The sequence below is a fragment of the Pristis pectinata genome, chromosome 18 (genome assembly GCF_009764475.1).
Source record: "Pristis pectinata isolate sPriPec2 chromosome 18, sPriPec2.1.pri, whole genome shotgun sequence".
Lineage (NCBI taxonomy): Eukaryota > Metazoa > Chordata > Chondrichthyes > Rhinopristiformes > Pristidae > Pristis > Pristis pectinata.
The window spans coordinates 7,843,979-7,858,354 of record NC_067422.1 but is presented as its reverse complement, the minus strand read 5'-3'; the positions used below and the strand labels follow the sequence as shown (position 1 = coordinate 7,858,354).

General features: G+C 42.4%; 1 protein-coding gene across 1 annotated transcript in view; it reads right to left on the bottom strand.

Annotated features, from left to right (window-relative positions):
• Positions 1-602: 602 nt before the first annotated feature.
• LOC127580106 (alpha-N-acetylgalactosaminide alpha-2,6-sialyltransferase 2-like) overlaps positions 603-14,376 on the bottom strand; it is a 68,257-nt gene continuing 54,483 nt past the window's right edge. Inside the window, 3 exon segments of the mRNA XM_052033318.1 lie at positions 603-3,876; positions 9,030-9,129; positions 10,990-11,073. Of these exon segments, the coding sequence (XP_051889278.1) occupies positions 3,685-3,876; positions 9,030-9,129; positions 10,990-11,073 (376 nt within the window). The 3' untranslated portion in view covers positions 603-3,684.

Here is a 14,376-nt window from a genome sequence, read left to right as displayed (position 1 = left end):
GTTGAGTGGTGCCACACCAACAACCTCTTGCTCAATGGCAGTAAAACTAAAGAGCTGGTTGTTGAATTCAGGAAGGGGAAGAAAGGAGAATATGCACCAGTCTACATTGGGGGAATTGGCAGTGGAGAGAGTCAGCAGCTTTAAATTCCTGGGTGTTGACATATCAGGTGACCTGCCCTGGGCCCAGCTCATTGATGCAATCACAAGGAAAGCACGCCAGTGTCTTTACTTTCTTAGAAGGTTAAGGAGGTTCAGCTTCATAGAATCATAGAGAGCAATTGAGATTTATCAGCCTTTGTTTGCTTCAGAAGTGTCTAAAAGCAAATAATAGGTCAGCATAATCCCTGGAGATTGATTTCCTGCTGGTTTTAACGACTGCCTCTGCTTCTCTAAAGCAGCTGTATAGAGGAAATGATTTTGAGACAAGAACTCCTTTTCTGGTGGATTGGTATGGGGAGAAATCAGCCTCATGTAATAGAGATGTTCTCACAACCAATCAGAAGGGGATTAAATTCAAAGACTGAGCAACTTCACAGTGGGAGAATTTAATGATCAATAGTTAGTACAAATTAACACAAAATAAACCCCTAAAATATTCCAATCATTTTTTGCAATAAGATTCTGCAGAGACTTAGCACAGAGTACACCAATAACAGTAATACTTGCAGTTCAATTCCAGCTAAACTCTATAGTTCTTGAAAAAAAAGTCAGCTGGTTCCTGTTTTACATTGGAAAAATCAATCCGGAACATTCCTCATGTGGATTCATTTTAAATGGTAACCATTTGCAGTCACTAAACCAATTTTGTGCTTTGTAATTTCAGGGAAAAATTGAATAAGAACTTCCATTTTCATTGAATTTCCAAACTGTTTTAACAAGCTATTCACAGAATAGTTTTGGTCCATTTGTATTTTACAGAATGACTTCCATAGTGACAAATGATATTTGCAGCTCTTTACATTATTGTATAGTTGGTTTAGCTAATCTTCATCTATGCATAATGTTTAAAGAGGGTCATTTGGTAAAATATAAATTTCTTCTCTCAAGGGTGTTGGACTTGCTGACACATACAGCATTCAGATACCTGTCTATTTTTCTTCATTGTTAAAAATTCCAAAAATTGCCTCCTGATCTTAACAATCCCAATTGGAAAACCTTGGACACGTAGTGAATTATATCCTTCTTGTTGAAAAGTTGTCGACATTTCCTTCCAAATACTTGTCAAAGTCACACTGAATTTGAGAATGCCAGCGTTTCAGGTGATGAGATGTGGACCACAGCTACAGGACGGTGTCTCCAACAGTGAAAGATGCAGCCTAGTAGGAATACATGGACTGTTGTTTCAGGTAGGTTTAATCCTACCAGTCTGCACAACTTAGTAAAGCAGTTTTGGACCAAATTACTCACCTCACTCTGCACATCTTCAGCAAAGCAAGCTATTCAGTGTCAAAATAACTACAGATGCTAGAAAACTGAAATAGAAGCAAAATATGCTGGAAACAGGTTGACCTAACAATAAATCTGTTTATCTTTCTATGGATGCTGCCATACTTGCTGAGTCTTTCTGTTTTTATTTCAGACATTCAAAAATCACTGTGCATTAGTTATGGACTTAAGGAAGACATTTGATAAAGATGGTAGGCTGATCCAGAAGGCTACAGCACATGGGATCCAATGTTTTGTTCATTGATCCTATCTATGCCTCTTAAAATTTTTTACATACTTGTATGTACCATTATGATGTAAATGTGCACCAATTACACAAGAACATCTTTGAATCTAAAATTTACACCCCAAAATACTGCTATACAAGAAAAACATAGAACACCCCCAGCCCAAGCAAGAAATTTCAACAGTGTAAATAACTGTAAACTATTAAGAAGTCAGCAAGGATTACAGATGGGTTTTAAGTAGTTCCCAGCAGGACAGGGGAAAGGTCAAACCCACCTCCACCTACCAAGTGAAATGAGGCAGTAGTGATTTCATACCACTGTGAACATTCAATGGAGTGTCCAAGATGCCTGCCTGAAATTGGATGGATAACAAAGTATTTAGATACAGAAGCACTGATGTCTAACTTGCATTGATACAATCCAGAGGAGTAACTAGTTGGAGATGTTCATTTGGATCAGGCCACAGTTAACAGTGAAAGGCTGCCCATGAATGCTGAAGAGTTACCCCAAGCAGCCAGGGTGACCAGGTAGCCATCTCCAGGAATCGGACGATGCAAGCCACTCTGCCTTCAACCGTCCCCGCTCTTGTTCTTAACCTGTCCAATATTGTGGGTGTGCAACACTAACAGCAGAGGCCTTGCTCTACATTTGTTACAGGTCTCCCACTAGCAACGTTGGGCTAGCAGTCTGCACAAAATGAGCCCTGTTCCTTGGAATGGAGTCACTTACAGAACGGGTTGGATGAGTTGAATAGTTGCTTTTCTGCTCCAATTTTTTAAGGTATCAAATTCCTTAATTTAATGCACCTTTTTATCTTGGCCATCAGTAAAACATTGGCTTGTATCCAAGCTACAATACAGCTTTCCAAAGTACAGACACTCTTCCTAATTGCAGTTAGCGTAACACTATTACAGTGCCAGAGACCTGGGTTCAATTCCGCCGCTGTCTGTAAAGAGCTTGTACGTTCTCCCCATGACTGCATGGGTTTGCTCCGGTTTTCTCCCACATTCCAAAGACGTATGGGTTAGGAAGTTGTGGGCATGCTATGTTGGCGTCAGAAGCATGGCGACACTTGCAGGCTGCCCCCAGCACATTCTCAGACTGTTGGTTGTTAACAGAAAAAGACATTTCACTGTGTGTTTCCATGTACATATGTCTAATAAATAAATATTACTATTGTTGAGAATGCTACATACACAGGTCTTTTATTCTTTGGTTTGTTCAGGGAAGACATTTAGAGTCAGTTTAAACATCAGATTTCCAACTGATTTGTGATATGCTTTGTGCCTTAAATCAGTCATGGATTCCCCAGACACTCACTTGTCAACTACTGGACTAACCTTACTTTGGAAGATGCCAGTAAACAACAAGGTCCTTTGCTGAAGGATACAGGCAACTCAAACTTAGTAACCATGCTTAACTTTCAACTCCAGTACAGTTAGAATCCAGCAAGAGATTGGATGTTAACTTATGTACACTAGTCAATGCATGATGTTCAAAGAAATGTCAGTTTAGAAAATTCTGTTACAGTAATAAAAGAGACAAAGGCAAGCCTTTCAAAGACTGGAAAAAATAAAAGTAAATTGCTAAACATAGCTAAATAAACATAAATGGAGAGAAGTAAACTTAATTCTTCCCATTCTGTTTACACAACCAGTAGTCCACAATATAGGATTGATTCCCCAGAATTTAAAGGCCCTTGCAACGATGCACAGCACCTCACCTCACCACTCACCTTCCCTCTTTCTGATAGCAGCAAAGAAAAATTTTTACAACAAAATAAAATCACCTTGATCGTATGTCGTAAAAAGAACTTGATCAACAAAGAGATCTGCACCCAGTCAATATCAAATCAGTTCCAATTTCCAAGTGTTGAAAGAGTCCCAGAAGTGAGTATTGGTATTGGTTTATTATTGTCACTTGTACTGAGGTTCAGTAATAATCCAATACCAATACGCACTTAATCCCAGAAGTGAATATATTCTTCAAAACAATTGTATTTCAGGTGGTATCATCTCATCTCGTTCTCACTGTTTTTTCTGGTGTAGAGTTTAATTATTCCAAGTTCATTCAGCCTCTTCCACAATCGCATTTCCATTTTCATGTCATGATTTGAATAGAATGCCACTTTATGGTAGGTCCGGTCAAAATAATGATCCGAATACTTTGCATAATCTTCTGTTATAAAGCCATAGGCAGAGACCTGAGAGCAAATAAGATAAGGCACATTAAGCACAGAAACTTACAAAGTAGAAATTCATCATCTCAAAACCTAAGACTTCAAGGAGTTGCACTCACAAAGGTCCAAGAATGAAGCAAAAATGAAGGTCCAAATTTAATAACTGTGCCTCAGGATTTACCGACAAGATGGTTATCAGTTGACTAATCATCAGCAGCTCCTATGACTGTCCTCCACACTTTTTCCAAGCAGGAGAATGAACCATGGCATTGTCTGAAATATTTGTGCATGCTCTCAGTGAGCTCTTCTGCAGTGCACCAAGTCTTGCAGACCACGAATGCCATTGGGTAATTTGAGGATCATCTCATCATCTACTTTCCTGGCATTTCTTCCAGGATCTGACCTGATTGTCTCAATACATCCTGCTGCCAAAGGCATTTAACCTTGGCTAGCGGTGGATAGGTTATTTCACTGTACCAGTCACACAATGTCTTTCAACACCAAACCAATTCAGTTATTTATGCTAACACTACCACTGAAATACAAGGGTTATTACTGCTAATTGATTGTTATCCCTCACTACACTGATGGAAGTTTGTAATTGGCATATTAGAGGGATAGATCAAGTAGACAGCCAATATCTTTTCTCCCAGGGTCGAAATCTCTAATCCTAAAGGGCATACATTTCAGGTGAGGGGGAAAAGTTCAAAGGAGATATGTGTGAGGCAGTTTTCTATTTTACACAAAGGGGGCAGTTTTTCTTTTGAAAACGGAGAGTGGTGGGTGCTTGGAATGCACTGTTGGGATGGTAGTGGAGACAGGTACAACAGAGGCATTCAAGAGGCTCTTAGGTAGGCATGTGAGTGCACAGAGAATGGAGGGATACGGACAACGTGCAGGCAGAAGGGATGAGGTGTCATTTACTTAATCAGTTGGGCACAACATGGTGGGCCGAAGGGCCTGTTCCTGTGTTGTACTATTCAATGTCCTATGTTCATGCCAGAAGATAAATGCATGTACAGTCCCACTTTGCACATCCTCATCCTGCTAAAGAGCATTAAGTGGTACTATCCCTGCTCTTTTTAGTTGTACCATGGGATCTTAAGTCCACATTGGGTGAGTTGTTAAATTGAGGCCATGCCTGCCTTCTCAAAGTAGGGGTGGGGGGGTGGGCAAAATGCACGTTCTGGAGTGAGACTTGAACCCACAACCAGACAAGACAAGCGCGCTGCCCACTGAATTATGGAGGATGGTCAGAATCTCACAAAGACATTGATTAAGTGAGGCAGGGACGGAGGTGATCAGCTTCTCTAGGAGATCAAACTCTTATTTGGAAAATTGGTTTATTGTTGTCACATGTACAGAGGTACAGCGAAAAACTTTGTTTTGCATGCCATCCATACAGATCAATTCATCACATCAGTACATTGAGGTAGTACAAGGGAAACCAATATAGAATGCAGAAGGAAGTGCAGTATAGGTAGGCAATAAGGTGCAAGGCCATAACGAGGTAGTAGATTGTGAGGTCAAGAGTCCACCTTATCATACTAGGGGACCATTCAATAGTCTTATAACAGTGGGATAGAAGCTGTCCTCGAGCCTGGTGCTATGGGCTTTCAGGGTTTTGTATCTTCTGCCTGATGGGAGAGGGGAGAAGAGAGAGTGTCCGGGGTGGGTGGGGTCTTTGATTACGTTGGCTGCTTTATCACAGCAGCAAGAAAGGCACGTTGTTGTGAAATGGTTATTCGCCACGGAATAGGTAACCACTCATGGGGTGGAAGAGACAAAATTTGGTTTTGGAGCAGTTTATTGTCATAGTCAGAATCATAGAGCACAGAAACAGGCCCTTCAGCCCAACTGGTCCATGCCAACCGAGATTCCTATCTAAGCTAGTCCCATTTGCCCGTGTTTGGCCCATATCCCTCTAAACCTTTCCTATCCATGTACCTATCTAAGTGTCTTTTAAAATGTTATTAATGTACCTGCCTCAACCACTTCCTCTGGTAGCTCGTTTCATATACTGACCATCCTCTGGGTGAAAAGGTTGCTCCTTAAGTTCCTACTAAATCTCTCCCCTCAAACCTATGCTCTCTAGTTCTCGATTCCCCAACCCTGGGAAAAAGACTGTGCATTCGCCTTATGTATGGTCCATAATATACAAGGCTGTCATTGCAGTATTGAGGATTGAGGGGATGGTAACCAAGCCAGTGTGATGCAGTCATAGCTGTTAGCTGCGACTCATTGGGGACACTCTTGCCTGGAACTCAGTCTGCAAAGGAGAGCTGGGATACTACTGTGCAGTATTGAGGGAATGGTGCACAACCACCTGTTGGGTGATGTGTTAAACCAAAACACCATGTGTTCTCTCAATGGACAGGGGAGTTCACCCCAGTGTCAGGTGTCAAAATCAGTTTCAACATTACCATGGTTCCCTGGATATTAACACACTACTGTCTGTGGGAGTTTGCTGTGCACAAATTCGCTGTCATGTCTCTTCCTTTAGAAAATTTAACCACAGTTCAAAGCTATTTTGTTGGTGATAAAATCTTTTGGAAGGTCCTGAAATGTTATTAAATGCAAGTTTTATTTATTGTAGAATGTTCTAAAAATACTGCAGTAAACTACTTGGGATAAAGATTTAGAAACAGATCTGAATTTCTATTGGTTGATGGTATTAAATTAAGCATGCAAACTGATCTTTGTGCCTGTGTGGTACAGAGTTGTACAGATGGTGGAAGACAATTTACCTAAAACGTTGACACTAATTCTGGCTGAGAGCTCCTTTTAGATGCTCCAAACATCACAAAAATAATAATAAGTCTGGGAGGATCAACCAACTCAAACAATCCTCAATCTCCAGCTCTGGGAATCTCATTCAGAAGGGTCAATGCCATTTCCCTGGACAGCTGGTTTAATGCACGTGCAAATTAACTTGGAATCCCTGACTAGAAACAATTATTTTTGTACAGCATTTCACCCAAGAAGTCATGAGCTTCCACTATAAGTTTGTGACTCTATCCAGTATTTAATTTGTCCTGCAAGGGAAAAGGATTATAATGCTTGCCGTGTTACATCTTCTTGAGTACTTGGCTGTAAATGTTGTCTTTGAAAAAGAGCTCTGTGGTAATAACACCACAGGAGATCAAGGCTATCATTTTGTAACTTAAAACTTTGGGGAAAATAATACTGAAAACAAAAGTAAAGAATCAAGTTGGCTGAACAGTCAACAGGTGCCTTGCCAAGTAAGAACAGGACATAAAAGGCAGAGCAGGAATCAATGAGGCACCAGAACAATCAAAGCAAGCTAGAGGAAGAATGGCCAAATCTGAATGAGAAGAGTGGAAAGAATGGATAAATGATTGCACTGACTCTGCGTGTAAACAAAGACAAATTCATACAGCACCGTGCATAATATCAGGTATTTTTGCAGAACAAAGTTGGGCAGCAAAATGCACAAAGGAAGGGTCACACAACATGAAAAATTATCTGTTTTAGTTATTACCTGGGACACCAAGGATAGGTTCCCTAAAAGAGGTCTTTTATATGCACCTGATTTGAGCACATAAGGCCACTAAAATCTCTGGCAGTGCTCGACTCCCTCCATGCCACACTGAGAGGTCAGCCTGGAGTTTCGTGCTCAGCTGGAACATTTAACTTTCTGGTTCAGGGATAGTTTGACATGCTCCAATGTCAAATCTTTGAGGAAGCCAAGTGTCAAAAGATTTAGGAAGGTATTGAATTCATTTGCAGCAAGTGCATGTTGTTCTCAAGACCAGCAACTATTGCCCTATCTCTGTCTGCCCATGAGGAACAGCACAGGAACAGGTCCCACAGGCCAGAGCATCTGTACTGAGCACGATTCCAATCCTTCCTGCCTGTGCATAATCCATATCCTTCCATATTCATGTGCCTAACGGCCTCTTGAATGCCACCACTACCACTCCTAGCAGCACGTTCCAGGCACCCACCACTCCATGTGTAAAATAAAACTTGCCCTGCACATCCCTTTTAAACATTCCCTCTCACCTATGTGCTCTAGCATTCAACTTTCTACCCTGAGGGAAACATTCTGGCTGACTACCCTGTCTACGCCTCTCATAATTTTATAAACTTCTATCAGGTCTCCCCTTAGCCTCTGCCACTCCAGAGAAAACAATCCAAGTTTCTCCAACCTCTCCTTATAGCCAATACCCTCTAATCCAGGTATCATCCTGGTAAACCTCTTCTGAATGCTCCCCAAAGCCTCCACATCACTCCTGTAATGGGGTGACCAGAACTGCATGCAATACTCCAAGTGCAGCCTAATCAAAGTTTTATACAACTCCTGACTCCACTTTCAGGGAATTATGGACTTGGACTCAAGATCCCTCTGTACATCATTGCTGTTAAGGGTCCTACCATTAACTGTTTACTCTCCCCTTACATTTGACCTCCCAAGGTGCAACACCTCACACTTGCCTGGATTAAACTCCATCTGCCATTTCTCCATTCATATCTGTAACTGATCTGTATCCTGCTGTATTTTTTTTTGAAGACCTTCTTCACTGTTCACAACCCCACCAACCTTTGTGTCATCTGCATACTTACACCAACCTTTGTGTCATCTGCATACTTACTAACCCATCCATCCACATTTTCACCCAAGTCATTCATACACATCACAAACAACAGAGGCCGCAGCACTGATCCCTATGAAACACCACTGGTCACCGAGCTCCAGTCAGGACAACAGTCCTCCACCCCTACCCTTTGTATTCTATTGGCAAACCAGTTCAGAATCCTAACCATCAAGTCATCATAGATCCTGTGCATCTTAATCTTCCCGATTAACCTATCATGAGGGACCTTGGCGAACGTCTTACTAAAGTCCACGTAGACAACCTCCACTGCCCTACCTCAATCAATCACCTTGGTCATCTCCTCAGAAAAACTCAAAGAACGTTAGTGGCCCAGTCACCAGAAAAGTCGAGCCACGGGAGACTGCAGATGGTGGAATCTGGAGCAACGCACAAAGGGAGGAACTCGGCAGGTCAGGCAGCATCCGTGGAGATTGTGTTTGTCAGAGAAGTTGTTGCCGTCCTACCACAGTGTCTCACTCGTCAAAACACAGCTGGAAATGGCAGCAGTGCTGAAAACGGGGAACATTAATGGTAAGTGAAGACAACACTCCGTCCTACCTCGTCACAGGAATGGATAGCAGCCATCAGCATCGTTCCGCCAGTGGTTGGCCGATAGATGTTTCGGTGACGGGAACTCAAAATCTTTGCCCTTAAAAACCTGTAGGAATAACATTGCATTAAAAATAGTCCAGGAGTACTTCAAGTGGCAAACTGATGCAATTTATACTGGAGTTCAATAGTTTGAATTTCTCTGCCCCTCTCATGCAAGAGCTGGGGGCACAGAACAGGGATCAAAGAACAACATCCTCTCCATGCACTTCCCACTCCCTTGGAAAAGCAGATAGCATAACCCCTCCCACTCCGGACCCTCTCCCCCCTTCCATCGGGCAGAAGATACAAAAGCTTGAAAACATGCACCACCAGGCTCAAGGACAGCTTCTATCCCACTGTTATAAGACTATTGAACAGACCTCTGGTACAATAAAGATGAACTCTTGACTTTACACCCTACCTCGTTATAGCCCTTGCACCTTATTTGTCTACCTGCACTGCACTTGCTCTGTAACTATAACACTATACTCTACATTCTGTTATTGCTTTTCCTTTGTACTACCTCGATGAATGTACGTTTTAAAATGATCTGTATTGATGGCACGCAAAACTAAGTTTTTCACTGTATCTCAGCACGAGACAATAATAAACCAATTACCAGAATAATTCCCTAATGAGAAAGAAGTATCCCTCTGTTTGCCCCACCTAAACCAGTTATAATCTTGTACACCTCCTCTCAACCTTCTTTGCTCCCAGGAAAAGTTACTTCAGCCCCAGATGTGCTTCTTCCAGCCAAGCTCCACTTCCCTGCACTAATCCCATATCCCTGGCTTCCCCTAAAATCACAAATTCCCAAAGTGATTCGCAGCCAATGGAGTCCTTCTTGAAGTGTGGCCACTGCAGCACCTGCTTACCTTTGGATCACCATGCTTCACATTCGCCAGATTCAACTGAAGACCCAGTAACAATGAAGCAAAAAACAAACCACTGAACCTGATGCAAGAGTCTCGACCCGAAACATCAACAATTCCTTTCCCCACAGATGCTGCTCAACCCACTGAGTTCCTCCAGCAGTTTGTTTTTTGCTCTAGATTCTGGCATCTGCAGTCTCTTGCGGTCCCAATAACATGGCTTTGGTGGGTAGATTCCTTTTATGTAAAATTATTCTTAACACATTGATGTCTTTGGGTCTAAGATCATACCAAAATAGAATGGAAACTAAGCATCAGTTAAGCATCTTGGAGGAAGAGCTCAGGATGGTAAAGATCTTTACTCCAAGTTTACCAAGCAGGAAAATTGTATAATAGGGTGAATGACCTTACTTCAAAAGTGTTGAAAAGGTTTGTTTCAATGCAAGGTCATTGATCAGAAAAACTAACCCAGTTTTCTCTCTCCATAGATTTGAGTCATTGAGACAAACAGTACAGAAACTGGCCCTGCAGACCCCCAAACCCCCACTGACCATCATACACCCACTTACACTAACCTGCCCACATCCCCATCAACTCCCCCACACCCAGATTCCACCACTCAGCTGTGCACCGCGGGCAATTTGAAGTGGCCAATTAACCAAGCAGCTCACACATCTTTGGGATATGGGAGGAAACAGAACCCGGGGAAACCCACACACAGTCACAGGGAGAAGGTGCAAACTCCACACAGGAAGCAGCCGAGGTCAGGATTGAACCCAAGTCTCTGAGGCAGCAGCTCTCCCAGGTTCACTAGTGTGCCACGCCTTGGTATATTTTGCTTTTGGAGGTCAATTACAATGGGAGCTGGAAGATGAAAATAACAAGACTCAAAGTCGTTCAACAGTCACATATTCATCTTCTGTGGCAAAGAACCTTTTGAACCCTCAGCACTGGGTATAGATATATATGGTGCAGTTAATCTCAAATCATTGGTTACGATTTCACTGTTGCTTGGTACTCCTCACGACAACACCAGAATTAAAGTTCCATTTTACCTGTTTCGTAGGTATCGGATGAAGTCTGGATGATACATCTTGAACTTTTCGGGCCTTGCATTTTCTCCAAAATAATTAGGCGGACTGAAACACAAATGTAAAACTAGAAATATTACAATACTTTTCAGCCATTTAGCCACTACTCTAAACCACGCTGGTTTCAGTTTACCACATCAGCACCACCTCCCAACCTCAATACACATTGCTCCTCCAACAACAGCCACTCACACCTCCTCAAACTGCTGACGGTACTGAACTGACCCACAAGAACCAACGTGGCTGCAATACTTCACTCAGTGGCCATTCTTCATGTGATGGCCTGGGACAAGTTGAGGTGAGGGGATTGTACGCTTGCACCTCAAGCATGAAAATAGGAGGGGATGGGTCCCAGACTATCTACCCTGCCAACTTCCATATTGGATTTCTCCACTTGGATCCACCTGTGCATAAATGGACAGCAGCATTTAACTCATCTTCCCATTTCGGAAATGCAAATCTATTTATTGTAGTCTCCACCTTCGTACCAACTCCCGCACTAATGACTCTCAGAGCTTCTCCAATACCATTCACACTACTGACGTAAACAAAAAGAGAAATGCAATAATCAAGAGAGATTTATATCTTCACTATGTTGAAGAATTATTGACCCAAAACATTAACTCATTCTCCTCAGGAATGCTGCAGCATTGTTTACATTTTAGGTAGCCAGCACCTTCAGGTTTTTTGATCCATTTACGTTTCCTGATTCTCTGCAATACTTCAGTGAAAACCAACTCAGATCATAACTCAGGTGATACAGAGTTAGTTGCTGGCATGCAGACGGGTTGCAGTTGGACCCTGACCAGACTAATGTTATTCAGTCTACAAGTTAAACCACATATTTCATTCCCATAGATAGAGTTTCAGATTTGGCTGCACATTATACAATTTTTTTTAAAAAATAAAAGGATTACTGTAAGTCGGATCAGGAGTACAACTGAATAGCTGAAAAAGTTGTTAAGAATGTAAGTGGTTCTTCTTCTCAGTGAACCAGAGTCTCTCAGGGCTTGTAATGGGTATGAATCAGCTGGAATTCCTTCAAGCTAGAGCTGGTCTGGTGACTTTGCACTGCCTGGATACCAATGTGGCTGTTACCTTCCCCTGCTTCAGGTTTGTGTGGGTACATGGTCCAAACACCATGTTTCATGACAACAACCGCTGCCCTCAATGTCAACAAAAGAGATGGTTATTGACTTCAGGAAAGGGGGGTGGTGTACATGCACCTGTCTACGTCAGTGGTGCTGAGGTTGAGGAGGGTGCGAGCTTCAAGTTCCTGGGAGTGAACATCACCAACAGCCTGTCCTGGGTCAAATCACGTAGATGCCACGCCCAAGAAAGCTCACCAGTGCCTCTACTGCCTCAGGAGGCTAAAGAAATTCGGTTGTCCCCTTTCCTTTAACTCTCACCAACTTTTACAGATACATCCTATCTGGATGTATCCATGGCTTGGTACGGCAACTGCTCTGCCCAGGACTGCAAGAAACTGCAGAGAGTTGTGGACAACAGCCCAGCGCGTCACGGACACCAGCCTCCCCTCCTTGGACTCTGTCTTTACCTCTCGTTGTCCTGCTGAAGCAGCCAGTATAATCAAAGACCCCATTCCACCCGGGACATTCTCTCTTCTCTCCTCTTCTATCGGGTAGGAGCCTGGAAGGCACGTACCACCAGAATTAAGGACAGCTTCTACCCTACAGTGATTAAGACTTATTGAAATCAGTTCCCTTATACAGTGAGATGGACTATGACCTCACGATCTACCTTGTTGTGACCTCGCACCTTATTGCCACTGCCACTTTCTCTGTAGCTTGTGACACTTTGCTCTGTGCTGTTACTGTTTTTACCTGTACTACATCAATGCACTCTGTACTAACTCAATGTAACTGCACTTTGTAATGAATTGACCTGTATGATCGGTTTGTAAGACAAGCTTTTCACTGTACCTTGGTACAAGTGACAATAATAAACCAATACCAAACACGTGCTCCTTTCTATTCACATCCTTGTGCTTGTCCACCTCGATGCAGTGTCCATGTCCTTGTGTCAGTGTGTTATAGAGTCAGAGAAAGATACAGTACAGAAATAGGCCCTTCAGCTCACTGAGTTCTTACTGACCATCAACTACACATTTACACTAATCTTACTTTTTGTTTTAATTTTCTCCAACTCTCCTCAGATTATACCACCCACCCACACACCTGGGGCAATTTGCAGCAGCCAAACCTGCACACCTTTGGGATGTGGGATCAGTGGATTAGAGGGTATGAGCTACAAGGAGAGGTTGGACAACTTGCAGTCTCAGAAGGAACTTGTCATGTCACCAAACACTCTTGCAAATTTCTACAGTTGTACGGTGGAGAGCATTCTAACTGGTTGCATCACTGCCTGGTATGGAGGCTCCATTGTACAGGATCGAAAGAGGCTGCAGAGAGTTGTAGACTCAGTCAGCTCCATCACAGGCACAACCCTCCCCACCATCGAGGGTATCTTCAAGAGGCGGTGCCTCAAGAAGGTGACATCCATCACTAAGGATCCTCACCATCTGAGACATGCACTCTTCATGTTACTACCATCGGGGAGGAGTTACAGGAGCCTGAAGACATTTCAGGAACAGCTTCTTCCCCTCCGCCATCAGATTTTTGAATGGTTCATGAACTCGTACCTCATTCATTCCCCTTTTGCACTATTTACTTATTTTTGTAACTTATAGTAATTTTTATGTCTTGCATTGTACTGCTACCACAGAAAAGCAAATTTCACGACTTATGTCAATGATAATAAACCTGATTCTGATCTTACACAAGCATAAACTCCCTACATTTTATTTAATTTCCCCCAGTGATAATAATATTCTGTTATCTTTCTTAATTAATTACTACATCGAAATATTAGCCTTTTGTTAATCAGGCGCAAGGACCACCAGATCTCCCTGAACCTCAGAGCTTTGCAATCTCTTAGCATTTAGATGATTTTTTTTCTTTTTATTCCTGCCAAATGGGTACCCTCTTTCTCCCACATTTGACAGATTTTTGCCCACTTTCTTAAACTATCAAGATCCTTTTGTAGCCACGTTATTCCTTTAGAATTTACTTTCCTACGCATCTTTATGTGATCAACAAATTTAGCATCTAGACCTATGGTACCCTCTTTATAAAGATTGTAACTACTTGAAACTCTAGCACCAATCCCTGTGGCACACGACTCATTACATCTTGCTAACCACAAAATATGACCCGCCGATGCCCACTGTTCCCTGTCAACCAGCTAATGTTACCCATCAATATGTTCTGTTTAATGATGGTCCTCAATGTTGAGGCAGGGGAACTTTGAGATGCTAATGCCATTGAAGGG